This window comes from Muntiacus reevesi, chromosome 2, assembly GCF_963930625.1.
Source record: "Muntiacus reevesi chromosome 2, mMunRee1.1, whole genome shotgun sequence".
Taxonomy (NCBI): domain Eukaryota; kingdom Metazoa; phylum Chordata; class Mammalia; order Artiodactyla; family Cervidae; genus Muntiacus; species Muntiacus reevesi.
Window position 1 is genome coordinate 64,482,074 of NC_089250.1, and position 27,406 is coordinate 64,509,479.

General features: G+C 47.9%; 1 protein-coding gene across 1 annotated transcript; it reads right to left on the reverse strand.

Annotated features, from left to right (window-relative positions):
- Positions 1–1,638: 1,638 nt before the first annotated feature.
- GHRH (growth hormone releasing hormone) lies at positions 1,639–4,332 on the reverse strand. The gene is made up of 4 exons (XM_065919185.1): positions 4,253–4,332; positions 3,881–3,985; positions 1,858–1,977; positions 1,639–1,645 (listed from the first exon to the last, which is right to left on the reverse strand). The coding sequence occupies exons 1-4, from the start codon at positions 4,330–4,332 to the stop codon at positions 1,639–1,641; spliced, it is 312 nt and encodes a 103-aa protein (XP_065775257.1).
- Between the last annotated feature and the right edge of the window lie 23,074 nt (positions 4,333–27,406).

Sequence of the window (27,406 nt, forward strand, 5' to 3'; positions counted from 1 at the left end):
CATTGTACAAGTACTTGTTTAATTTCTGTCTGCTTCAGTGTGTTATGAATTCCATGAGAGCAGAGACCAAGAGTGGTCCATCCACGGCTGTCCCCTCAGCCCAGAACCTGGCCATCTTTGGATGATTTTTTAAGATTTTTTTATATGGACCATTTTATAAGTCTTTACTGAATTTGTTACAATATTGCTGCTGCTTTATGTTTTCATTTTCTGGCCACAAGCATATGGAATCTTATTTCTCCGACCAGGAATTGAACCCACGCCCCTTGCATTGGAAGGTGAAGTCTTAACCACTGGACCACCAAGGAAGTCCCTAGATGACTTTTAAGAGCTGGGAAGATGGAGAAATCTGAACTTGTTAACTTAGGGGACTTTTATGTGGACATAAAACGTGGTGGGTGTGAAAGGATACTAACTGCCAAATCATTCTACTCCACGCTCTTAAGGTATTAATGTAAGAATTAATTCAGCAGTTCTGTTTTCTCAGCATCCCTCCTACCACCTCATATCCTGGTATTTGCAACAGTTGAGCTGGAGAGGGAACAATGGCGGGAGCAACCTCTGGGGCCTTCCTGCTGCTCTACGACTTTCAGCTCTGTGAAGCCTCTGGCTTTTAACATGCAGGAACAAAGCCTGCATTCTTAGGACGTGGCCCTCCTTGAGGCCACTCTGACCCACTGCGGCCTGGTGGGAGCCCTGAAGCAGGTGAATAGTGACCTAATCCCAGTGTGAGAGGCACTGGGCCGGGGCAGTGTGGTGGGGGGAGGCATTATTCTTAGGGACATTTATTTTAAAAAAGAATTCTATCCTCCGGGACCTTGGTAGTCATCGGAGCAAATCTGCTCCCTTCCCAGAGGAGGGAACAGGGAAGATGACTTGCTGTGGGCAGAGACTTGGCTGCACAAGCAGACCTGGGGCTCAGGTGTCCATCCGGCCTCCGGGGTTGGTTCTCACTTCTGCTGTTTTCTGCCTGTCAGCCTGCTGCCGCTTTCATCTCCCCAGGACAATACTTGGCCAGATCTCTGAGCTCTCGGTGTCTAATAGGCTGGGAAGAATGCGAGGGGGCACATGGAGAGCTCTGCTGGGAACTGGATTTTCTTAATAGTTTGGGCTGGAGGTGTCTGGCAGAGTCACGCTGGGGCACGTTTGTGCTCACAGTTCAAAAATTGGGCTCTAAAATGCAGCACAGTTTCTGCAAATAGTCATGTCATTTTGAGGAAATGGGGTTCGTGTGAAGGACTCTGGGGAAGAAAGGCAGGTCTAGGGCCTGCCTAGTCCCTAACTGGGGGCTAGCTACTGCCTCATCTTTGTCTCAGTTTTCCTCCTCTGTAAAATGGGAAAACTCATTCCTGATCTTCCCTGACTCCTACTGGGATTGTGAGGGTCAGGGAACTGTCATTCCCATCTCTCCATCTCACAAGTGCTGCTCACAGCCCTCCACCCAAGGGTGTTGAGAGGGGCTGGCCTCCCTTTGATTTTACAGTTTGATGAAGTTGGCAGGGGATCCAGGGCATGCATTTCAGACCAGGAGCATCAGAGTCCCCTGGGACTCTCATTCAAATTCAGATTCCTGGGTCCCACTCTAGGACTCTTGTGTGAGGGACATTTCTGGACACAGATACTGAGGCTGGCCTCTGGCTACACACTGGAGATACAGGAGTGGATGACGGCCAGTCTCCATCACACATGTCCCCCTTCTTCTGGTTCTTGATGTAGTGAAGAAGGGACCTTATTCCCAGTTTGCTTGGAGAGGAGGAGAGTACTTTTCCTGGCTACCCTTGGGGACAGAAGCCTCTGAGGTCCCTCAGTACACACATGTGCAGACCTTCACACTTGTGCACACACACATATTCCCACCTGCGCTTCTGCAGCAGGCTCACCAAGACGCTCTCCAATGCCATCTGCTGTTGGTCTGTCCACATGCCGTCCACCTGACGGCCAAGCCGGCCCTTTGCTCCTTGCTCCTGGTTTCTCTCTCTGTTTGATTAGACGAAGAGAAGCAACAGAAGTTGTTGTCTGAGTAGGAAGCGGAGGAAGCCTGGGAAAGGTCAGGGCAAAGGGTGCAGAGCAGGATTGCATCCCTCGGCCTATTGCGATATCTGGCATAGACTCTGGCACCCAGCTGAATTAGACTCAGCAACGTTTAAGAAGACAGTGTGTATAGGAGTGAAGACTATAGGTTGTGAAGCACACATTTGCAAAATATCTTCCCACAGATGACTTATTAAGTACGAAGGAGAAGATGTTAACTCAAGAGAGGAGAAACCTGGCAGGTGTCGTGTTACACAAGTGATCAAAGTTACCATCACCAATGGGACAGATGGACAACATGCTCCTCCCGACAGGATGTGCTGAGCAGGATGCGCTGAGCAGGACACAACATTACCTCTGTTGCATAATGTGAATCTATTCATGCGGAAGCACCCAATATGAGGGACATTCTATGAAGAACTGTCCTTTACTAATAAAAAATGTCTGTGTCATAAAGACTGAGGAACTGATCCAGACTAAAAGAAACTAGAGATATGACAACTAAATGCCACCTGTGGCTGGATTGAGTCCTGGATGAGGAAGATCAGTAATTGTTACAGGGACTTCCCTGGTGCTCCAGTGGTTAAGAATCCACCTTGCAATGTAGGCAACATGCATTCAATCCCTGATGGGGGAACTAGGATCCTACATGCCTCAGAGCAACTAAGCCCAAGCCCCAGAGTTACTAAGTCCGTGTGCCACAACCAGGGTCCATGCGGCACAATGAAAGATCCTGCGTGCTACAGCTAAGACCTGATGCAGCCAAAATGATTTAAAAATGTTTATAAAGGACATTTTGGGACAACTAGTGAAATTTAAATATAGATTCTAAGTGATAATTATACTGTGATTATAGAAGAGAGTATCCTTTGATTAGCTATTAGGAGACACACAAAAGTATTTAAGGATAAAGGGTCATGATGACTATAATTCACTCTCAAATGGTTCAGCAAAACAAAATACTCATAATCATACCTGAGTTTGTGTATGTATGTCTAGATCTATCTAGGCATAGATAAAGAAAGAGAGAGAGAGAGTGTGTGTGTATGCGTGTATACATGCTCAGTCTTGTCTGACTCTGCGACTCCATGGACTGTAGCCTACCAGGTTCCTCTGTCCATGGGATTTTCCAGGTAAGAATAATGGAATGGGTTGCCATTTCCTCCTCCAGGGAATCTTCCTGACCCAGGGATCGAACCTGCGTCTTCTACATTACAGGCAGATTCTTTACCGCTGAGTCATCAGGGAAGCCCTAGATATAGAGTAAGCAAATATACCAAAAAATATTAGGAATTATTGACTCTTAGGGCAAGGCATGTAAAAGCCCTTTGTACTATTTCTGCAACTTCTCTGTAAGTTTGGAATTTTTTCAAAATGAAAACTATAACAAGTTCAGGCAGTGGAGTCAGGCTGATTGGATGCTAATTCTGCCACTCATTGGTGTGTGTCCTTTAGAAGCTATTAATGTAGCTTCTGTATGACGGGGGTGAGAGGACATCCTTTGTAAAGTTGTTGGAAAGAGCACATAAGAACCTGAGAATAGTGGCTGACACTACCAAGGGCTTACTCTGCTCTGTGCCAGGTACGTATTAATGAACCAGTGCAAAGTCTTTTTCTGGTAAAGTCAGTCAAGTGGTGACTGCTGTCAGTGTTATTACTGGAGCCCAACTCGGGGACAAGCACCTATGCTCCACGATCATCTCTTAGTTAAGGGTAAGACGAGGTTCGACACTGGAGTCCTTCTACCCTGGCAAGTCCAGAAGTGACAGATACGAAGAGACCAGACTTGGTCCCTCCAAATCATGATGCACTGGGGGTGGAGGGAGAAGTCACGAGAACGCCAGCTCACCCCTGCTGCCTGTTCATGATATCCTGGAGTAGCTTGCGGGCAGACAGCTGGCCCAGAACCTTCCGGTAGCTGTTAGTGAAGATGGCATCTGCATACCGTGGGATCCTAGTAGAAGGAGTCAGAGGTCAAAGGGTGGGGCGGGAGGCCCAGGGGACTGTGCTCACGGGGTCTCTGTGAGGTCCTTCTGTCACCTCTTGCCCTGCTCATCCCCAGAGAGGGCTGGAACCAGGGCTGGGTGGTGACCTCTCTGGGGCTCAGTCTGGCTCCCTCCCAGAGATGAGCAGCGGAGGCTGCCTGAGGAGCCAGCTGGGGACCAGCTCGACTCTGCATCCTTAAAGCGCCTCTCTTGCTTCTCTTTTCAGGACTGCTTACCTGAGAGGCTGGGAGGGCAGGGAACCATGGGAGCCACTGCTGAGGGTGAGAGCCACGAGGAAGAACACCCAGAGCAGCATCCTTCACCCCTGTGCTGGCACCTGGGAAACGACAGACAGGAAGAAAAGTCAGGCATACCCATAGACACTGGGATGCCCTCTGCTAGCTCCAGCCCTTGGCCTGGCTCCGTGCAAGCTATGGTTCTTGTCTTTTGGAAGCTGAGGGGTAGGGAAGACGGAGCAGACTCGAAGTCTGACACACCTGGGTTCAAGTTCTTCCTCTGCCAGACACGAACTCTGGCCTCATTTTCTCCATCTGTAAAATGGGCATGATAAGTCTATGCTGCTGACCTCACAGGGTTGAACATACAATGAAAGACAATGGTGAAACTACCTCTTCCTGTAGGGCATTCTACGTGGGACTCAGGCCTCAGCAAGGAATAATTATAATAATGTATGCTAAATCGCTTTAGTCATGTCGGACGTTTTGCGACCCTATGTGCTGTAGCCCACCAGGCTCCTCTGTCCGTGGGGATTCTTCCTGCAAGAAGACTGGAGTCGGGGAGGAGCAAACAGCTTCTCATATTTGCCTAAGTCTCCCTCTGCCCCAGTGTGGACTGACAGTGTTGAGTGAGGCTAACAGCTCAGGCTCTGAGTCAGAAAAATCCAAGTTCACATCCAGGCTTAGTCATCACCAGGACTAGGGGCTGGTGTGCACCCCAGGACTTAGGGGCTTCTCCTTTCCAGACCTCAGTTTCTCTATCCATAAAATGGACTCGATAACTGGGCCTACTGCAAAGGGTCATGTGAGCATGAGCTGAGATGAGGCTCCGGACGTGAGTGGTTGGCACACGGGGGATCCTTCACACCCTTCTGCTCTGAGGATCTGCTCAGGGGGCAGGCTGTCTTGGTTTTGTGTAGAGTTGGAGGGAAGGGAGAATGGCTGTGCCTCTTGCTCCAGATGTTTAGATTTTGCCTAAGAGTTTTAGCCCTGAAAGAGACCAGGGACCTGGGGAGCCTGGAGGCAGAATCATCTCATAGATCACATAATTATCCTTAATGGGAGCCTGCTGATACCATGCTGGGCAATTAGGAAGACAAGCCTACAGGGGACAGAGCCGCCTCTGCTAGGGCTGTGCTCTGCTATCAACCCGGACCGTGGGGTGGAAATCACTGGTCTCAGGGAGACTCGGTCACCTCAGGGTCAGGACTTCCCATCTCCCAGGAGCACCCCCCTCTCAGCAGGATGTCCCTTCTAGGGGCATACGGACCCCTCCAGAGGCTCTGCCAGCCCTGGAAAGGGCAAGAGAAACCTCACGGCCCACCTTCTCCCTGAACAGCTCCATTTCCGGTAGGTCCTGCTCAGAAGGGATTTCTGGCAGGCAGGGCCAGCCCAAAAGAAATCCACTTCCATCTCTGGGCTCACTTCTCCTCTCAGGGTATCACCCTCCTTCTCCCAGACACTGGGTCTGGACTAAACCCGGGAGACCTTGAGATCCCAGGAAGTACCCCTGGGGACTGTTCAAAGCTGCTTGAGACCTTTGCACCCCCAGAGCTGGAAGAAGTGGCCATCCAGACCCCAGTCATCAACCCCCTCTTTGATGTGCCCCCCTCCGTCCCCCTCTCCCCAACAGCCTATGGTCCAGTTTCAGCCCAAACACTGAGGGACAGGGAGCTCGCTACCTCCAAGCCAGTGTGTCCTACTTCAGGCAGCTTTTCCTGTTCGGAAGCTTTTCCCATTGTGTCAAGTCCAAGTCCCCTTATCCTGCAAATACCTGTTAAGCTTTTACCACTCTGGTAAGGATTGGGGCTAGAGAAAAGAGACCATGGCTTCGCCTTTGATATCCACCGGCTGTGCCTTCCAGACCTTCTGTACCTTTAACCACACAATGAGCCCTTTAGATGCATTTTGCGTGATTTAGACCTTGGCTCCCCAGATCGAGGATCTTTAGCCTTCTGTTCTCATCACACATCATCACACCCATCTTTCCTTTCTGAACCTGGTCCTCTGTTGGAGTCTTCTAAACAGGGAGATCTTTTGGGGCAAAGGGGTCTCCTTGACATGACCACTACTTTTTCTGCCTCCCAGCTGCAGCCTGGGCTTTCTTGCCTTCTTTCCGACTGCTCTTTCAAGGACCTGAGCACATCCAGGCTCACAATCACCTCTCAGAAGCCCTTGGCATTCCACTCCCTTCAGGGCAAAGCCCAAACCCCTGTTTTAGGCATAAGTGCCATCCCAGCCTCCCCAGCCCTTGGCCCTTCTCTCAGGGCCGGTACAAGGGATTCCCAGCCCCTGGGACCCCTGGCCCGCACAGCCACCCTCACACTTGCCCTTGGGAGCAGGTATCATGAATTCTAGTCTTAGACAGCCAATGAAATGAGCCCAGAGAGGAGAAGGGCCTTTTTTCCAAGGTCCTCCATCAAATTAGTTGCAGAGTGGGCACTTCAGAATGGGCCTCCCGCTCTGCACGGCGGCCTCTCAGATACAGTCCCCTATTCACAGGACTCCCTATTGACGGGGGCGCTCCAGAATTCATCCCCTGCACATGGAAAACAGTTCTGAGAAGACCGAAAGCTTTTGCTCTTTGTTACTGAGTTTCTGGGGAGGAAACAAGGGGGACAAACAGGAACACCGGCTTGGTTGGCATGTCCCCGTGCGCATCAGTGGTTTTAGGGAGCTGAAAATAACCTGATATTGGCAGACTTTGGGAGTCAAGTCACAGTGAATCCAGTAACCCCAGGTCACTCAGAGTGAGGCTGGGCAACCTCATAATCTGGTCAACCAAGCGGTACAATGTTTGCCAAAAACCACATACCCCGGGGATGGGTCAAAACACCATTGTAACCTCTGACCCGTGAGAAGCTAATCCATGGGGTTACAAAATCCCATTGGACAAAGAGGGAAAACAACAAGAATCATCTAGTTTCTGGTATGATGAGGATGGAGATTGTGCCGCTAGGAATAAAAAAGTGGTTATGGCAGACAGCTTCCACAGGGCCAGTCTAAGAAAGTAGAATTCACTGAATTAAATCAAGCAAGAGTCCAAGAACACTATCAACACCTCCTGGATGGCTCTGAAGGCATTTTAAGATTTATCAGCTGTCATTATGTGTATCAGTTAGCTCTCCACTGTGCTTACAAACCAACTCCGTGATTAGATATATTTGAGGTCATCTGGACTCAGGATAAATGAGTACTTAATCTTCATTAGTTGGCACATTTTGCCAGACTTCATGCCAGGAATGCTACGAGAATTCTGCAGACAAACCTTCAGTTAACAACAGAGCTAAGGTCTCAAGTACCAAACCAGCAAGGCCACTTTTGAACTTCTGAAAAAACAAAAAACAATCTTTTACCTCTCTTAAATCTTCTGCTATGTAATTTAAGAACCCTAAAGCCCTGACGTCCTGATTCATTTTATAAACTGTTTCACCACTAGTGTTCCAAGTCAAAGGAGATCTAAGTTATTCATGAAGAAGCATCTTGAATGGTCATTCAAAAGAACACCACCTCACCTTCTTCCAGAGAGGGTTCGAGGCGGCTTGTGATAAAAGATACAAATATTTTAGGATCATTGAAGTGTGGGGGTAATGGGGTACTCCAAGGGCAGATAATCATGTCCAAAACCTAAAGTAAGGAGCGCAGCTACAATTGAGCGAGAAAGCAAAATGTTATCCATTTCCAGGCATTTACGTTGAATCGGTTTTGAGTGATCGGTGCGAGGTACTGATTTGCACAGCCACTTGGTTCCTTTCTGAAGAACGAAAGTGTCAGTCGCTCAGTCGTGTCCAACTCTGTACAGCCCCATGGACTGTAGCCCTCCAGGCTCCTCTGTCCATGGGGTTTTTCAGGTGAGAATACTGTAGTGGGTAGCCATTCCCTTCTCCAGGAGATCTTCCTGATCCAGGGATCAAACCTGGGTCTCCCACATTGCAGGCAGATTTTTCACCATCTGAGCCACCAGGGAAGCCGTAGTCCACGGCAGAATCCGGTGCTTGACTGGAGAATCTTGCCAGGTGATGCATTTGTCCTGGCAGCCCACCTGACACACCCTTGAAGAAGCACGGAGACCTCATCTGCCCCTGACAGACCACCTGGCAACCTGTCTGTTGCCACTACCCCATGGACTGAAGTTCACACATTCAAGACAACCTCAAAACGGTACCCACCGTCCAAAGCGTATTCCCGAGCCCCTAAGAAGGGGCCTCAAATGTACTCACCAGTCCGGGGGCAGAGAGGATGGCAGTGTGCCTTTTGGATGTGGGGTCTCTGAGTTGGTGAGAAGCTCAGTGCTCTCACCCCCATCCCGTCCAGCCCCAGGGCCACCCCCACCCCCCGCCCGCTCACCTCCGAGCTGGCAAGATCTCCCTCTGCACTGAGAGGTTGTTCCAGCTCCACGGGCCTCAGCGTCTGCTCCAGCGGCTGCGTGGCGCTCCCACCAATTATACCTTCATTTTCCTGGGCGTTGTTAGCGTCAGAGGATCAATTACTCACAAGTCCGCCAAGGGATCATTTTTAGCATCACATTGACAAACCCTAATAGGGGAGAGAGGTTTTGCCCCTTGCAAACGAAGACTCATATCGAACTTTATCTTGGAGAGAAAGGACAGAGCGAGAAGTTATAACATTATACCCAGAGGAAGTGTCGAATACGGCTCATCTAATGATTGGAGTACTCCTAACAGTGAAACAGCCAAGGGTTCATTTACTCTCTGAGATTAAATGAGCCTTTTAAAAAGTTCACATTATCTTGTTTTGTCCGTGTGCAACTTTATTTCACTTGAGGACAGTCAACTTTACGGACGAAAATGTTTTTTTCTCCCCTTAGTCAGGAGAGTTGTTCACCATTTCCCTTGTTGTCCAATTATCAAAATGTTCCTCTATTTGACTTAACCTCTTGCGGTCACAGGCCGGTGTAGGCAGCTGGCCTGGGGAGCATCGACGTCTTGTGTCGAGGTGGCCAAAGTCGATAGCTGCCTCTAAGGGTTATGGAGTGAGAGGCAAGAAATGAGAAGACTTGGGAGAATTGTACTTCCGGATTTCTCTAGCCTAAAGCTAAAGAATCCTCAAGAATGGCATGAAAGCGTGGGAGGCAGAAGCGATGCTTTCTCACATGGCTGTTGTCGAGCAGTGGAAATGGCTCTGAGCTAAGCGTCCAGACACCTGCTGCCCTCCTGTGTCCGTCCATCACTACCTCGGTGACCCTCTGCAAGTTACTGGTAATCCTCCAGGCCTCGGGTTCTATACCATCAATTTCCTACTCCCATCCACAGTGAAACAGCAAAGGACAGTAGTTTTCAAACTCTTAAAAGAGTTTGAAACCAAGATCTTTCTTTGGAAATCTAGGGAAGTTCAATATCTTAATCAAACTTTTTCAAACAGGGCTGATCTGGTTGAAGAGCAGGGAGTGGAGACTGCCTTTTAGGACACACTTCCACAGTTCACAGTTAGAATCGGTCATTTCTTTCTTAATTAGTTAATTGGCTACATCCGGTCTTAGTTGTGTCATGAGGGATCTTTCGTTGCAGCACACAGACTCTCTAGTTGTGGCATGCAGGGTTAGATGCTCAGTGGCATATGGGATCCTAGTACCCTGACCAGGGATCGAACCCTCGTCCACTGCATTGCAAGGCGATTCTTAACCACTGGACCACCAGGGAAGTGCCAGAGTCAGTAGTTTCTGAAGGAACCTCTTAGCAGTGATACTTTGTGATCCTGCTTCTTAGCTTGCACTGAACCAAGTTCCTGGCATAGAGCAAGCATGGGATGTTCCCCAGAGAAGCAGAGACTGAGTGACAGGTCTCCCTGCAGGCCTGGACACAAAGCGGTCAGGTCAGGCCAGATCCCCAGGGATTAAGAATGGACTGATGGGTCACAGCAGCAGGTGGCAGATGGAGGAGTTGGGAGCCCCTGGAGTAATGGGAGCTCACACAGTCCACAAACATGAAGTGGGTACCATGGAGAGCTGGGCACCCTGAATGGACTCCAGACCAGCGTGCATATGTAGGACACAGAGTCAGCTGAAGAATCCACGAGGATCGAATTCAACCTCAGCGGAAGCTCTGTGACAGGGGTTGTGCTAAAGACTTTGTGCCTGATCTCAGTTTCCTCATCTGTAGAATGGGAGTGGTGGGGCTCAACTCGTGAGGCTGTGGGGTGAGGAGTACATGTGACAGTGGATAAGATACAGACCTGGAATAGAATAAGCCTCATCAATGAGCTCTTACCACTGCTATTATTATTGCTGTTACAAACGAGGAAACAGGCACAGAGAAGGTGCCCACTTTCCAGCAGTCACACAGCGGGGCAGTGGCAGAGCCAGGATTCAAATATTTCTGACTTGCAAATTTATCGATCCATGATAAGCTAATATTCCATAGTCCATCAATTCTTTATTTAAGAGATCTTTTATTTACGTATCTATTGAGAGACCCTTGGATTGCAAGGAGATCAAACCAGTCAATCCTAAAAGAAATCAGTCCTGAATATTTATTGGAAGGACTGATACTGAACCTGTAATACTTCGGCCACCTGATGTGAAGAAATGACTCATTGGAAAAGACCCTGATGCTGGGAAAGATTGAAACTAGGAGGAGAAGGGGATGGTAAAGGATAAGATCGTTGGATGGCATCACCAACTTGATAAACATGAGTTTGAGCAAGCTCTAGGAGTTGGTGATGGACAGGGAAGCCTGGTGTACTGCAGTCCATGGGGTCACAAAGAGTCAGACACGACTGAGTGACTGAACTGACTGATTTATTTATTCGGCTGCACTGGGCATGTGCAGTTGTGGCATGTGGGATCTAGTTCCCTGATCAGGGATCGAATCCGGGCCGCCTGCATTGGGAATGTGGAGTCTTAGTCGCTGGACCATCAGGGAAGTCCCCACAGTCCACCGATTCTTATTCTCCTACTCCCCCCTTTTTAAAAGAGTTTAACTGCTTTATTGAAATACAATTCACATATCACACAAGTCACTTGTTTGAAGTCTACAGTTCAAAATTTTCATAAGTTTATTCAGTTGTACCACCATCACCTCAGGCAAGTAGTCCTAGAGATGGACACACCACTAGATGTTCCAAGAATCGAAAAAAGGGAGGAGCCATAGTAAAGCTGGGAGAGCATCAGACAGGAGCAGAGAGAAGCCTAAAATGGGAGCAGGTGTTTGGGGCACAAATGGATTTGGATTTGAAAATCAGTTCTGCCACTTGTAGGCTGTGTGATCCAGGTCTAGGTGTTTCATCACTTTGAGCCTTAGTTATCGAGTCTGTACAAAGGGTGTGATAACCTCTGCCTTTCCAGGTTGTTATGAGTGTCAGAAATATGCTTATAAAGTGTCTGGTACTTTTGGTCTGTGTCAGCCATTACTGCAGTTCTTATGAATAGAGCTGAGCTCTGAAAAGCTGGGTGCCATCCTGGGTGATGAGCTTAATTTGCTGTAAATTTTCAAACCCATCAAGGAAGAGGATGGAGGGAGGAAGCCAGCATGAGCTTTGAGAGTGAGAGCTCAGCCCCCTCCACCAGTTCTGGCCGCCTCGGAGAGGGGTGGGAACAGCCCGCTCGCCACCCGGCTCTCTTCCCAGGACGGGTTTTCACCCAGCATTAATTAGCGATCATGCCTGTGTGTAAGGGCTGGGGGCTTGAGCTATGGAAAGAAAGCGCCCCAGAGAAAGGCTGGCTTTAAAAGGCTCCAAAAGGCTAGGGCAGTGAGGCTCCACCGAGAAACAAGCCGTGCGTTTGTGTTGCAAATTTCCAGTGTGTTGGAGCCAGTCATTCAAAGAGGGTGATGCAAAGAGGCAGGGGCGTCGGGGTAGGGAGGACAGAGGAAGTCGACAAAGGGGGGCCTGTCCGAGGGCCTCAGACCCCGCTTTGTAAAAGCTGCTTTCACCCTCCCTGGATGATGGCAGGGTGCCCAGCCTGAGGTGACTGTGCAGGGATGGAAGGCCTGGACCCCAGACTCCCAGATTCCCATGACACCCCCCGGCACACCCCCCCACCGCTCTGTGCCTTCTTGGCCTGTTTTTATGGAGTCAACCTTGGCAGATGTCACAGGAGAGCTCCTGAGTGACATGTCAGGGGGTTCAGGGTTAGCCTTGTTGTGTGGGCTCAGGCAAAGTCACGTGACCTCCTTGAGCCTCAGTTTCCTCTTCTGTGAAATGGGGCCAATGGGGTCCTTTCTCTTACTTCATGTCCTACCTAAGCAGAAGGGTCTGTGACTGAAGGGTGATCCAATCACCATTAGACGTTCATCTCTTTCTGGAAAATTCTGTATTTGGGAAGGTCATTAGAAGAACTCTTTATAAGAGGTGACGTTGATTATATTTAGCAAATCAATTAAGTGACTGTTGCTCAGAAATGTTACTGCCATTACTATTTTATTTAAAAAAAACTTTATTTTTTGGCCATGCTGGGACTTTGTTGCTCTGCGGGCTTTTCTCTAGTTGCAGCGCACGGACTACTCTCTAGTTGCAGTGTGTGGGTCTCTCATCACGGTGGCTTCTCTTGTTAGGGGGCACGTGCTCTAGGGTTAGTGGGCTTCAGTAATTGATATTCCCGGGCTCAAGAGCACAGCCTCAGTAGCTGTGGTGCATGGGCTCAGTTGTTCCATGGCGTGTAGGATCTTCCTGGATCAGGGATCGAACCTAAGTCTCCTGCGTTTGGAAGGCAGATTCTTTACCACTGAGCCATCAAGGAAGCCCTCCCATGATTATTTAATCAGTCACCTTGCTTGCAATCTTTGGGCCAGCCCCAAGTCAGTTATTATGGCTGTGAACCATTGTGTCTGGGCTGGTAGACCCAAGGCAGAAGGAAGGCTGTTCCCAGCTGACCCTTTAGGCAAGTTCCCCGTGGTGAAGGTCTATCAGACCACCCTTCAAAACATGCTTTGGATCCCTTCTCTCCTAGAAGCTTTCCCTACTCATCTTGCCTTGTGACTCACAGATTTTATATGTGGACAAGTATCTTTCCTGAGACCCTTGGGGTGTCTGGGACCAGACGTGATTCATATCTGAGCTCCTCAAAGCATTTAATTTCCTCTAGTTCTATTGAGATATAATTGAGATATAAAGCTTTCTGATCAGGTCCCTAAACCAGTGGCATGGGCAGCCTGTTAGAAATGCAGAATCTTGGGCTCCATCCCAGATGACTGAATCAAAAACCAAATCCTCTTTGTTCCAGGATTCTAAAGGCATCCCACACCTAAGACAGTCTCTGAACGTCCTGTGGTTTTCCCACCAGGAGGAGGGCTGTGACTGCAGGCAGCCAGGAGATGGCGCTGTTCCCCAGTCATTGACCATGTCGAGCTGTGGGAAGAAAGCCAGAGGTCCCACAGCCCGGGCTTTGTTCCTTGTGAAGTCAAGGGAGCACTGAGGGTCCAGGTCAATTACTTCCATCAGGCCATGCCCTCCTCAGCCCCTTGCGCCGCACCCTCATCTTTCTTTACCCAGGTCCTGCCCTGGGTTCTCAGCTATGTTTCCAGTTGGGAGAGGCTGTGTGATCCCCAAGCTCAGCCCCTGTCCCAGGGTCCCCGGGAAGAAGCACAGAGAAACAGCACTTGGAGCCTCCCTCCGGCCTGGCTCACCAGCAAGAACGTGGCCGGTGAGGACGAGGGCATCTCTTGGGAGGCCCCTTCTCACTGGGAGACAGAGTTGTTGCATCTTAGTGACAACAGGACCTGCAGACACAGACAGAGGAAGTTCCCAGTAATTCAGTACCTACAGAAAAAACCCAAGGCCTGCCTGGGACTCCAGTTTCCAGTTTCCCATCTGATGTGGGTGACCCGTACCAGGGACCGGATTATGACTTCACTTCCTGTCTGTGGTCAGAGTGCAGCTCAGGATGCTGCATTAGCCATGGAAGGGGCAAACCTGGCCAAAGAGCCCTGACTCCAGACTGGAAACGGCGCTGCTGGGGTTTCCCTCCGGGTCCAAAGCTCCCAGGCTAGCCACATCCTCCTGGCCTTCCCTGGCTCTGCATCATTTGGTCCCTGAACACGCAGACCACAGAGCAGAATGAAGATCAGCTTCCACACTCGGCCCCACTCCTTTTTTTAAAATTTTAATTGGAGGCTAATTACTTTAGCTGGTTTTTGCCATATATTCACATGAATCAGCCATGAGTGTACATGTGTTCCCCATCCTGAACCCCTCTCCCACCTCCCTCCCCATCCCATCCCTCAGGGTCATCCCAGTGCACCAGCCCTGAGCACCCTGTCTCATGCATCAAACCTGGACTGGCGATCTATTTCACATATAATAATATACATGTTTCAATGCTATTCTCTCAAATAATCCCACCCTAGCTTTCTCCCACAAACTCCAAAAGTCTGTTTTTACATCTGTGTCTCTTTTGCTGTCTCACGTATAGGGTCATCATTACCATCTTTCTAAATTCCATGTATATGCGTTAATATACTGTATCGGTATTTTTCTTTCTGACTTACTTTGCCCTGTATAATAGGCTCCAGTTTCATCCACCTCATTAGAACTGATTCACATGCGTTCTTTTTAAGAGCTGAGTAATATTCCATTGTGTATATGTACCACAGCTTTCTTATCCATTTGCCTGCCGATGGACATCTAGGTTGCTTCCATGTCCTGGCTATTGTAAACAGTGCAGTGATGAACACTGGGGTACATGTGTTTCTTTCAATTCTGGTTTCCTCGGTGTGTATGCCCAGCAGTTGGATTGCTGGGTCGTATGGCAGTTATATTTCCAGTTTTTTAAGGCATCTCCACACTGTTCTCCATAGTGGCTGTACTACTTTGCATTCCCACCATCGGCCCCATTCTTAAGCTAGAATTCTCCTCTAACTGGGGAATTTACTCCTACTAGATGTCTGAGACCTGGCTTCTTGACTCCTACCACTCCAGCCCCTGAGTCAGCCCCACTCACCACCACCTAATCGTTTACTGGAATCTACCTGCCCTGGTTACAGCAGTGTAGCAATAACATCTCTCTCTCTCTCTTTTTTTTATTTTTTATGTGGCTGCACTAGGTGTTAGTTGCTGCATGTGGGATCTAGTTCCCCAACCAGGGGTTGAACCTGGGCTCCCTGCACTGTGAGCATGATGCTTACTATGTGTTACTCATGTAATGTACATGATCTTGTTCAATAACCTTAAAGGGTAGGAGCACAAAGTGACCTCATTTTATGGTGGAAGAAACTTGAGTATTGGAGCCATTGGGTAACTTGTCCAGTCTCACACAGACCGTAAATGGGGAGGCCAGGGCTAGAAGTGGCACCTGTCTGCTACCAGACATGACTTACTGCCTTCTACCCCAATCTTAGCATCTTTTTTTTTTTCGGTTGTGCCACAATACTTGAGGAATCCTAGTTCCCCAACCAGGGATCAAATTCAGGCCCTCGGCAGTGAAAGCGTGGAGTTCTAATCACTGGATCGCCAGAGAATTCCCCCAGCCTCAGCACCTGGAGGCTGAGTTCTGCCTGCTCCTCACAACAGATATCAGGTTTCCCTTTGAGCAGTATCAGTAGGCTGTCTGTGGACCCTGTGAGGTGGAATGATAAACGTGATAAGTGAGGATTTCCCAAGGCTGATGCCAGGAAAGTTGCGATGGAAGATGACCATGCACTCATCATGGTGACAGTGACATTTCTGATTAACATGAGAACTTTGGTCTGCCAGTTTCAACCAGGGAACCTGGAACCAAAAGTCCTGGGTTCACATTGAACCCTATTCACGCATCCCGTCAGGTTAGAGATGGTCTCAGGCACACCCAGGCGTTTCAGAATACTAATCAACGATAAAAATTCATCATTAGTTTATTTGCATATTTCATCATTCATTTCAGGCTCTCATCTATCCTTTGATAATTCATCCATCAGACATCAATGTAATAAAACCTGCCGGGAGCTATGCATTATGTTTACGATCCAGGAACCAAGAAGTAGTAAGATGCAATTTAAATTAATTAATATTTATCAAGTGCCTGCCGGGTGCCATTCACTGTGTTGGGGGTTCTGGGAGTTCTGTGAAGTGACTTTGGTGGAGACTTCCTTCTAGCTGGGAAGACAGGCAAACAGATCATTACATACCCTGTGATACATGCAGTCTGCAACAGAGGTGTGTGCCTAGTGCAATAGGAGAGAATGGGTGCAGAATTTGCTTCACCGGGGAGAAGGAGAGGCTTTGCAGCTGTTCAGTCATGTTCGACTCTTTGCGACCCCATGGACTGCAGCACACCAGGCTTGCTGTCCTTTGCCATTTCTCGGAGCTTGCTCGAACTCATGTCCGTTGAGTCAGTGATGCCATCCAACCATCTCATACTCTGTCGCTCCCTTCTCCTGTCTTCAATCTTTCCCAGCGTCAGGGTCTTTTCTAATGAGTCAGTTCTTCGCATCAGGTGGCCAAAATATTGGAGTTTCAGCTGATGAAACATCAGTCCTTCCAATGAATATTCAGGGTTGATTTCCTTTAGGATGGACTGGTGTAATCTCCTTGCAGTCCAAGGGACTCTCAAGAGTCTTCTCCAATAGTTTGGAAGGCAGCTATGCTCACCACTATACCACCAACGCTGCTCTCTTCTCCAATAGTTTGAAGGCATCACTTCTTCGGCGCTCAGTCTTTTTTTTTTATTGTCCATCTCTCACATCCGTACATGACTACTGAGAAGATGACATTTAGGCTAGGCCTTGAAGAAAGGGGAAACATTAATAAAGCATGAACAGAGTCCTGGAGGCATGATCCAGGCAAGCAGTTTGGTGTGACTAGAGTGAGGGTCCTCAGCTTTTATGTGCATCAGGCCTGGACCCCTCCAGATTCACTTGTCTGGGGTAAGACCCAGGGTTCTGCATTTCCCACCAAGGCCCCATGTGTGAGAGATGGCAATCTGAGATGCCCAGGCCAAGGGCTTCCTTGGCAGGGAATGCAGAGGGTGACTCTGGAACAATATGCGCACAGGCCAGGCTGTGCGGGGTGTCAAATACCGAGCCCAGGAATGTGGAACTTTCCTCTTCTCAGCAGAGAGAGCCCCTGGGAGGCCTTCCAGTCCAAGAGTGCCGGTTTGGATGGAGAGTTGGGCCAGCAGCCTGGAGTGGGGACTAGAAAGCAGAGGGGCCCCAGGGAAGGAGCCCAGGCGGGATGCTTTTACAGCTGGCCAGGCCCGCGGGTCTGAGCAGAGGAGGTGGTGGGAGCCCCTGAGGTGGATTTGAGGGACCTCTGGAAGATGGGTGCGTGGGGCTGAGGCAGACAGGATGGAGGGGGGAGGGGAGAAGGGGGAGGGGAGAGGGGGGAGGGGTGGGGAGCCTACAGGGTGTTCAGATGCCTTGCGGGGGACAGATTAAGAGGAGGAGCAACAAGTTCCAATTTACATGTGTTGGGATTTTCAGACTCATGGCACCTCCACGAGGAAGTGGGTAACAGGCACTCAGATCCCGGCTGGACCTCCATCTGGGCAGATTGAGAAGTGGTGGTGATGATGGGAGGGTAGGGTGTGAGGGCAGGGAGTGGGGGAGGGGGAAGTGGGGGGCGTGGGTGGGATGGGAGAACTGGCACAGAGAAGGCAGTAGGAGGAGCCTCTGAAGAGCCAGGGCTTCTCTGGTACTCAGCTGGTAAAGAATCTGCCTGCAAAGCAGGAAACCCCGGTTTGATTTCTGGGTTGGGAAGATCCCTGGAGAAGGGATAGGCTACCCACTCCAGTATTCTTGGGCTTCCCTGGTGGCTCAGCTGGTAAAGTGCGGGAGACCTGGGTTCGATCCCTGGGTTGGAAAGATCCCCTGGAGAAGGGAAAGGCTACCCACTCCAGTATTCTGGCCTGGAGAATTCCATGGACTGTATGGTCTATGGGGTCAAAAAGAGTCGGACATGACTGAGCGACTTTCACTGAAGAGCCAAGGGGCTTGGGTGGGATCCTGGAGAAAAAGACAGACTTTCAGGGCTGGTGGAGGCAGACTTCAAAAAAGTGGAGGAAAAGAACAAATTAGAAAAATAGGCTGTTTGTTGGTTGTCTATGTATTATCTCCACTCTGCAGATGGGGAGTGAGAAATAAGACACTTAAATGGCTTGTCCTCGGTCCCTCTGCTCATAAGGGTGGAGCTGGGATTTTGAATCTAAGCCTCTTTGGCTCCAGCATCTATAGACTCTCTTCTGGGCTGCGACCCCAGGAGGCAAATCTCACCCCCAGATAGGGAATGCACAGATTCATAGATTGGGGGAGGGGAAGAGGCTGCAAAAGAAACTAGAGAATGCCAGTGGAGAGCTTTGAATGAAGGGAGTGGGTTTTTCTTTATCTCCCCCCATAAGAATATTCTGAAGCAAATCCCAGACTTAATATCACATCATCCATAAATATTTCAGTCCATATCTCAATATGATAAGGACTCTTTCTTTAACATCATCACAATAATGTTATCACACTTAAAGAAAAATCTAACTGTAATTCCCATTAACTGAACCTATTGAGGGCAATTTGACAAGACCTCAGAATGTGCTTATCTTTAGCCAGTATTGTCACAGAACCACGATAAGGAATTTAAATTTTCCCAAGATAATTACAGTGGAGGCCGAACAGGGGATTGGAAATGCAGGAGATTTGAGAAGCTCTGGGGGCTTGGAATGGAAATGTAATATAAAAAAAAAAAAAAAAAAGTCTGGAAAGGTTTGCAGAGTACAAAAGAAAAGAATCTTCTTTCCAACTTCCTTTTTCCTCACACAAGGGCCTTTAGTCATAAATGTGAAATGGGAACCAGGTCTAAAGTGAAACGAAACGGATAAAAATAACACAGTGAGTAGCTGCTAAACGTAACAAGACAGATTCATGGGGCTGGTTTCCCACTAAGGCTCTCCCGACCGCTCACTTCATAGATAAGGACTGTCTTGCAGCTGCTTTCTGGGAGGTCCTGTGTATTGTTTATTACTTGGAGCATCAGCTGGACATGACCCTTCCCCTGGGCTTCAGGAAACCTGCTTTCTAGGTCCAGCTCCTCTATGAACTTGCTCTGGGATCTTGGCCAAGTTACTTCCCCTCTCTGAGCTGATCTGCAACATGAGGGTGTTAGATGCTAAGAAGTTCCCTTTTGAGCTTTTAATTCTGTGATTCAATGAATACCTAATGAAATGGCACTCATGCCCTGGAGTTTACAAAGCATTACCGGGGTACGGTATGATATTTCCCGTGTCTGCAAAAGGCGTGGCTAACCTAGATGAAGGATGCCATGCTTTTATCATCAGGCAGGTTCGTGCTCCAAAATCACCTGCGGTTGCTCTCGGTTGAGACCCGGAAGAGATCTGAAAGGTGGCTCCATGTGAGCTCTCGAGAAAAGCAGCAGTGGATGGAGACCAGATGGAAACTGCACGGAGCCATCCGCAGATGGAGCTGGTTGCCTGAGGCCCAGGAAGCAAATTGTAGAAATAAGTTTAAATGACAGCCCGATGGTTTTTGTATGGCAGGTAAAAGGGTTGATGGATGGCAACCAGGGATTGGAGGCTGAGAGGGAGCTACAGGGAAGGGGCCAGTGGGAAGCTGTCAGATCGTGTTGCCATATGCTGCTGGGATTCTGGGCCTCGGCCTGGGGAGCTGCGTTCGAGCAGAATCTTAGGACTTGGGTTCGGTGGGGAGCCAGAGGAAGCTACATGAGAACGTGAGCTGGAAGGGGCAGAAAGGTAGGGGAGAAACAAAACAGACCCCATCTGGGGCCAGAAGAGCAGGCTTTTCCAGAAACCCTGACCCCCCCAACTCTTCCCCACCATCACACTGCAGAGGAAAGGATGTGTTGAGCTCAGCTCCAGCTGCCGTTTCTTTTCTTCAATTCCTCTAATGAGCTGTGCTCTTTCCTACAAAGAGCTTTTGCCAGAGCTGTGTCATCTGCCTGGAAGGTAACTCCCCTCCTCTGGTCAACTTCCACTTAGACCTCAGCTCAAACCTGCCACCTCCAGGAAGCCCTCCTTGATCTCCCTATCTAAGACAAACCACTTCGTCTTTAGGTCCTAACCACCATTACATACTTGAAAAAAAAAAGAAAAACCAGCACTCTTCACTGTTTATAATTTGTCGTGTATTTATGTGACCCTATTTTTTTGAATATTTATTCGTTTACTTATAATGATATTATGGTCTAAATATCTCCAACATATAGGAAACCAGAGGATACGTTTGTACAAAGTCGGCCTTTCAAAGTATTCAAAGGTAGCAAAAATGATAGTTTAGTATCTCAAACTACAGGTTTAGCAGACCAGCTCCCTCACTTCCACACATCAATATTTGACGAAAAATGTTCTTTTGGCAAAACCTGTAATACTAAGAGAAAGGACAAGCTGCCAATTTCATAATGTGAGCCTTTTTTAAAATTCAAATTTTAAAATAACTTCAAGCTTTCAGAAAAATTCTAGGAATAATATCAGTACAAAGAACTCCTTCCCATATACTCTGCCTCCATTCAACAATTGTTAGTATTTTGTCTCATTTGCTTTATCATTTTCTCTCTCTGTCTCTCTCCATGTACGTATATATATAATAGATTACATGGGTAATATATACAATCATAAATGTATAGATAATATATGATATATGATTATTTTTCTGAGCTTCTTCTTCTTTTTTTTTTTTCTGAGCTTCTTGAGATAAGTTGCAGATATCTTGCCCCTTTACCCTGAAATACTTAAGTATTATTTCCTGAGAACAAAATCATTCACTTACAAAACCACAGCACAATTAAACTGTCTGATTCTTTGAATAATGTCTGTCTCCTTTTACTTAAATGTAGGCTCCATAATGGCCAGGGCCACACTTGCCCACTGCCCACATGTGCATCACCCATCACAGCGTCTGGCACATCACTGGTACTTTACAGGTATTTGTTGAATGTACAAGAAATCCTGAATTTGAGGGTACCTATCACTAAGATTGCATTCTGCCCCAGCCGGGAGCTTTCTCACTCGGGGTGCTGTGTGCCACTAAATGGGGTTGGGTGTTTGGACTTGTCTGCCTGCTTCCATCTCTGTGGGGCGTCAGAATACCACTGCGGGAAATTATAGCACCTGAAGATTTGGCTTCTGTCAGTTTCAAATCCTCTCCCACCAGCCCTGGCCCTAGCTCAACCACAGTCCTGACAGGCAGCCGCCTTTCCTCTGGCCCCGTGACACCTGTTGGCCATCACACCCAGTTAATTGGCCTCACGAGAGAGTTCTGGCAGAGGCGGCTGATATGCTGGCCAATCTTCCCAGGCAATTGCTTGTGTGGGGCATTGGCCTCGGCTTTGGAAACTGCCCTCGAAGGCCTTAGGCCCATCAGGTGTTTTGGGCTACCTTACAACCCACACTGGGTGTTGTAGCTCCTTAGTTAGCAGAGGAGCTGATGGGGGGGATGGACGTGCTTTACCCAGAAAGACTGAAGCATTATTTCCTGTTTCAGGGCGAGCGGGAGGTGGAGCCCCAAAGCTCACGGAGTTCTCAATACAAGAAGCCTTTTGAGATGGTTAGGATGGTGGTCTCCAAGCCTTAGTTTCTGTACCTCCTGGGAACTTGTTAGAAACGCTCCTCCTCATACCTATTGAAGCTGAATCTCTGGGGATGGGAACAGCAATCCGTGTGTGTGTGTTTTAAATTATTATTATTATTATCATTTAATTAAAAACAATTTTTTTTCCTGCTGCAGTAGGTTTTCATTGTGGTTCGCGGCTCTCGCGTAGCAGTGCATGGACTCTAGTGTGCGCAGGTTCCCTAGTTGTGGCGCTCAGGGTCTTTAGCGTGGTGCGCAGGCTTCAGTTGCCCTGTGGCATGCGGGAATCCCCGTTTCCCAACCAGGGATCGAACCCGTGTTCCCTGTATTGGAAGACGGATTCCCAACCACTGGACCATCAGGGAAGTCCCCACACTCTGTGCTTTCCATCCTGGGTGGAAAATACCCTGGGGGAGGGCATAGCAACCCATTCCAGTATTCTTGCCTGGAGAATCCCCATGGACAGAGGAGCCTGGTGGGCCACAGTCCATGCGGTCTCAAAGAGTCGAACACGACCGAGAGGCTAAGCACAGCACACCACACCAGGTGATTTGGCTTCATGCTCAGGTTTGTGACCCTCTGCTCTAGGCTGACCCCACCAGCTTTCAAGGGAGGACCTCAATCTTCGAGAAGGTCACCTTGACACCTCCTCTCATGCGGGCATCTTCTCTGCTCATTGCCGCATATCTGCAGCTTGCTGGTGTGTTTTTTTTTTTTTTTTTTTAATGTTTTCAGAATCATAAATAAGCTTATCACAGGCTATTACATCACCATGGCAACCTGGCAGCTGGCTAGAAAGAAGCAGGTAGCGCAGCTGCCTTGGGGGCTCAGTGGCACTAAAGTAATTGTGGATTTTTTCTCTGCCAGTCTCTGCCTGGCCTCTTTGTTTTTCTCCTCTTTTCCTCCTCCTTTCTTCTCTGTTTGGCCCTTATTCCTCTCTCACCTCATTAGGAGCAACATGTGTTCTAATTGTTTTAGATTTTCCAAGGGCTGCCAAATCTAACCTCTCCTTTGAAACTAACAATAACACCATGAAATGGGCTGATGTGAGTAGGGCTATTTTACTGCTTTTTTTACATACCCATCAACATGCTGTATTTAAAAAGTTCTTGAATTGATTAATTTATATTTTGATAAGGTACCTGCATAGAGTACAAAATGCAAAAGGTACAAAATGGCACACACTAAGAGTAAGTCGTGGACTTCCCCGGTGGCCCAGCGGTTAAAAATCTGCCTGCCAATGCAGGGGACATGGGTTTGATCCCTGATCCAGGAAGATTCCACATGTGGTGCGGGCAACTAAGCCTGTGAACTGTGACTAGCGAGCCTACGTGCCCTAGACCCGGTGCTCTTCAATAAGGAGAAGCCGCCGCAATGAGAAGTCCGCTCGCCGCAACTAGAGAAAGCCTGTGTGCAGCAACAAAGACCCAGAGCAGCCAAAAAATAAAATAATTTTTTAAAAAGAATGTGTTACCCCATGACTCACTGGAATCCAGATCTTAGTGATCCTTCTCTAGCATTTAGAGTTGCCTCATGCTTTTTAATAGCTGCATATTCCATGGTTGTAGATGTACCATCACTTATTTAAGTGGTCCCCTGTTGATGGATATCTGGGTTACTTCCAGTCTTTTGCTATTTTCATCCCCATTTTAAAGCCTGGGAACTCCATCATTCAGAGAAGGAAGTATGGTCTGTGGAAACTCCCAAAGCAGTTGTGTGCATCTGCAGGCATTGCTTAGCTACTGAATCTAAGAAAAAAGGAAGAGTTGACTGACTCCTGAATTGCAGACAAGAAAGAGCTACCCAGAGACTTGATTTCTTTTCTTGCCCTGCTAGTGTCTTACCTAGTTCAATTAAATTCTGCTAACATTACCTGATGCTTGATATGTAATTAAATAATTGTTTGTGAAAGTGTTTCATATCTGTCTTCCCTGCTAGGTGATAATCTTTGTTAGGGCAGGGACTGTGTTTTCTTCCCTATTGCATCCCTAGCAAGTATTATACTCCTAGCAAACACTGGGTGTACAGCAGATGCTCAACAAATAGTTGTTGAATGAATGAATGAATGGGCCAGGATTCTGGGTGGTTAAGACAAAGGGCTTGGAGGCCTGGGCTTGAATCCTGACTCTAACACTTATTAGCTGTGTAATCGAAGACCCATCACTCAGCATCTCTGTGCCTTGGTTTCCTTGGCTGTGAAATGGAAACACACTCTCCTAGTTGTTGGGAGGATCAAGTGAGTGATTGCAAATCAAGTATTCAACACAAGGTCTGTAGAAAGTGAAGTTCAGCCACTTCTCTCAGCTTCTTCTAGGGTCATATACAGCAGGGGAATTCTGATGGAGGAAACAAAAAAATCTAAGACAAGGTAATTTGAACTGGGCCCTGGGGAGGAGTTAAGATTCCACTTTGTGTGGCTAGGGCCAGATCTCTTTACTGAGATCATCCAACTAAAAAATGGAGATGATATACCCAGTTTCTGGCTTCCTCTGGGGAGATGGTCCCACTTAAAGCTCCCAAGAAAGAAGATAGTGCACAATTAAAAGCCACCATCATTATTCAGCTGAAAAAGTGCCTTCACAGAACAAGTGAACTGATCTCCACCAAATATGACTCTGCTTGTATTGTGCGTAATTGAATATTTAGTGTGGATTTAACCTAGGGAGCCACCTATGCTGTTTGGTTAGAGTCAAGTTTTTCTTTAAAAAATTTAAAAAAAAAATTTGTATTGGAGTATAGCTGATTAACAAACAGTGTTGTGATAGTTTCAGGTGAGCAGTGAAGGGACATTCACATACATGTATCCATTCTCCCCCAAGGGCTTCCCAGGTGGTGTTAGTGGTAAAGAATCCGCCTGCCAGTGCAGGAGACACAGAAGACACGGGTTTGATCCCCGGGTCAGGAAGATCTCCTGGAGAAGGAAATGACAACCTGTTCCAGTATTCTTGCCTGGAAAAATCCCATGAACAGAGGAGCCTGGAGGCCTACATACAGTCCATGGGGCTGCGAATAGTCAGATATGATGGAGCAACTAAAGATACATTCTCCCCCAAACTCCGCTCCCATCCAGGCTGCTTCATGACATGGAGCAGAGTCCCATGTGCTATACAGTAGGTCCTTGTTAGTTATCCATTTTAAATAGAACAGTGTGTACATGTCCATCCCAAACTCCCTAACTATCCCTTCCCCTCATTCTTCCCCAAGGCAGTCATAGTCTCCTTCATGAAGTCTGTGAGTCTGCTTTTGTTTTGTAATTAAGCTCATTTGTATCATTTCTTTTTATATTCCACACATAAGGGATGTCATACGATATTTCTCCTTCTCTGTCTGACTTACTTCATTCAGTATGACACTCTCTAGGTCCATTCATGTTGCCACAAATGTTATTATTTCATTCTTTTTAATGGCTGAGTAATATTCCTTGTATATATGTACCACATATTCTTTATCCATTTCTCTGCTGATGGACATTTAAGTTGCTTCCATGTCTTGACTATTGTAAACAGTGCTGCAATGAACATTGGGGTGCTTGTATCTTTTTGGATCATGTTTTTCTCCAGATGTATGCCCAGGAGTGGGATTGCAGGGTCATATGGTAGCTCTAGTTTTAGTTTTTGAAGGAACCTCCGTTCTGTTCTCCATAGTGGCTGTACCAATCTACATTCCTACCCAACAGTGTGGAGGGTTCCCATACGCTCTCCAGCATTTATTGTTTGTGGGTTTTTTGATGATAGCCATCCTGGCTGGTGTGAGGTGATATATTATTGTAGTTTTGATTTGCATTTCACTGAAAATTAGCGATGCAGAACATCTTTTCATGTGCCTAATTTAATGCAGCATTTCATAAAGGTGGAGGTAATTAGCACCATCCAGATGCTGGATCCCTGTGAAGTTTTTACTGCTTCCATGGCTGAAGGATTTTCAAGGAGATGAAGCTCTGGACTCTTTCCAGAACTTCAGTACTCTGGAAGTATGAGCCCTGACCTGGCCTTTGCTTCAGCTGTAACCTCCTCCTGGAGACTGAGTATCATAGGTGACACTCTAAGATGCCCTCCATGATCAATGAAAGCAAAGTCTGAAGCTTCTTCTGGGTTTTTATGTCGTTCTGCACACACTTCTTTTGTAGAAACTCAAAATATCCTATTGTGTTAGTGTGTGTCTATGTCTGTCTCTCTCACCAGAGCCTAAGGTCTTATTCCCACTGGCTCTCAGTGAATGTCTGCTGGATAAAACTTTTCAGGTTTCAAAACTGTGGGAAACCTGGGGTCTCAAGAACAAGTTATAGCATTTGGATTTTCCTGGGAAGGGCAAACCCTCTGTGGTGTTGATGTGCACTCTACCTTCTGATTAAGTTCTATGTGATGACTTAATGAGCCCGTGGGTGAACCTCTCCTCCTCTGAAGCCGACATGTTCCTGTGATATCCTAAAGCACAGTATTAGGATCTGAGTTTACTGATGCTGAAGCTGCAGCTCCAATACTTTGGCCACCTGATGCGAGGAGCTGACCTCGATGACCAATGACCATCATTGGAACAGACCTTGATCCTGGGAAAGATTGAAAGCAAAAGAAGAGAGCGGCAGAGGTTGAGATGGTTAGATAACATCACTGACTCAATGGACATGATTCTGCGCAAACTCTGGGAGATAGTGACGGACAGGGAAGCCTGGTATGCTGCAGTCCATGGGGCTGCAGAGAGTTGGACATGATTTAGTGATTGGACAACAACAAACCATGGGTTTATAATTTTTAATGAATTAATTTATTTTTGGCTGTGCTGGGTCTTGATTGATGTGTGTGGGTCTTCTTCAATAGCCATGAGGGGGGCTACTCTCTCGTTGTGATACATGAGCTTCTCATTACAGTGGCTTCTCTTTTGTGAAGCACAGGCTCTAGTACACAGGCTTAGTAGTTGCGGCGCATGGGCCCAGTTGCACCACAGCATATGGAATCTTCCTGGACTAGAGATCAAATCCATGTCCCCTGCATTGACAGGTGATTCTTAACCACTAGACCACCAAGGAAGTCCACCACGCGTTTATAGACACTCAAGTGTGAAATCGAGCCTTTAGTTCAAGTTCACACCTTGTAGAAAGCAAGAGAACAGGCAATAGACTATCAAAGATGGTTATCTGCTAGAAGGGTCCTGGAGGCCCAGAGAAAGAGACCAGAATATGATGAGCCTCCACTATTGTTTAGGCTCTGCTGGCTCCAAGATGAATGTGTCCCTTGACTTTCTGGCACATAAAGTACGTCCTCCCCGTTTGGAGGAAAATACATAAAATATGCCTCCTCACCAATGGATACATTCTGGATTCACCAGGATGCACCACACTCAACATTCCTAGTTTCTTGCTGGAGCCGAACCTAAGGGCAGGGAAGGAGTTAATGGAACACAGCAGGACTGAAGGAGCTCGGGCAGGAGCCACCCAAGGCCAGGTGTGGCCAAGATCCACTTGCTCTGAACAAGGCCCTGGACTTGGGACCCTTCGAGCTGGCACTCCTGCCTCCAGGCTCAGAATCTGGAGTGGGGGCTTCTGATGGGTTGTGGTTAAGTTCAGCACCTTTGCTCCAGCAGGGACCGAGGAGAGGGTGTGTCCATCCCATCCATCTGCCATAGTGAGGGGGGCCTGTCTCCTCCTACCTCTTGGGATTCCCACAAATGGGGGTTCAGATTTTGGGCAGCCCAAGAGACAAAT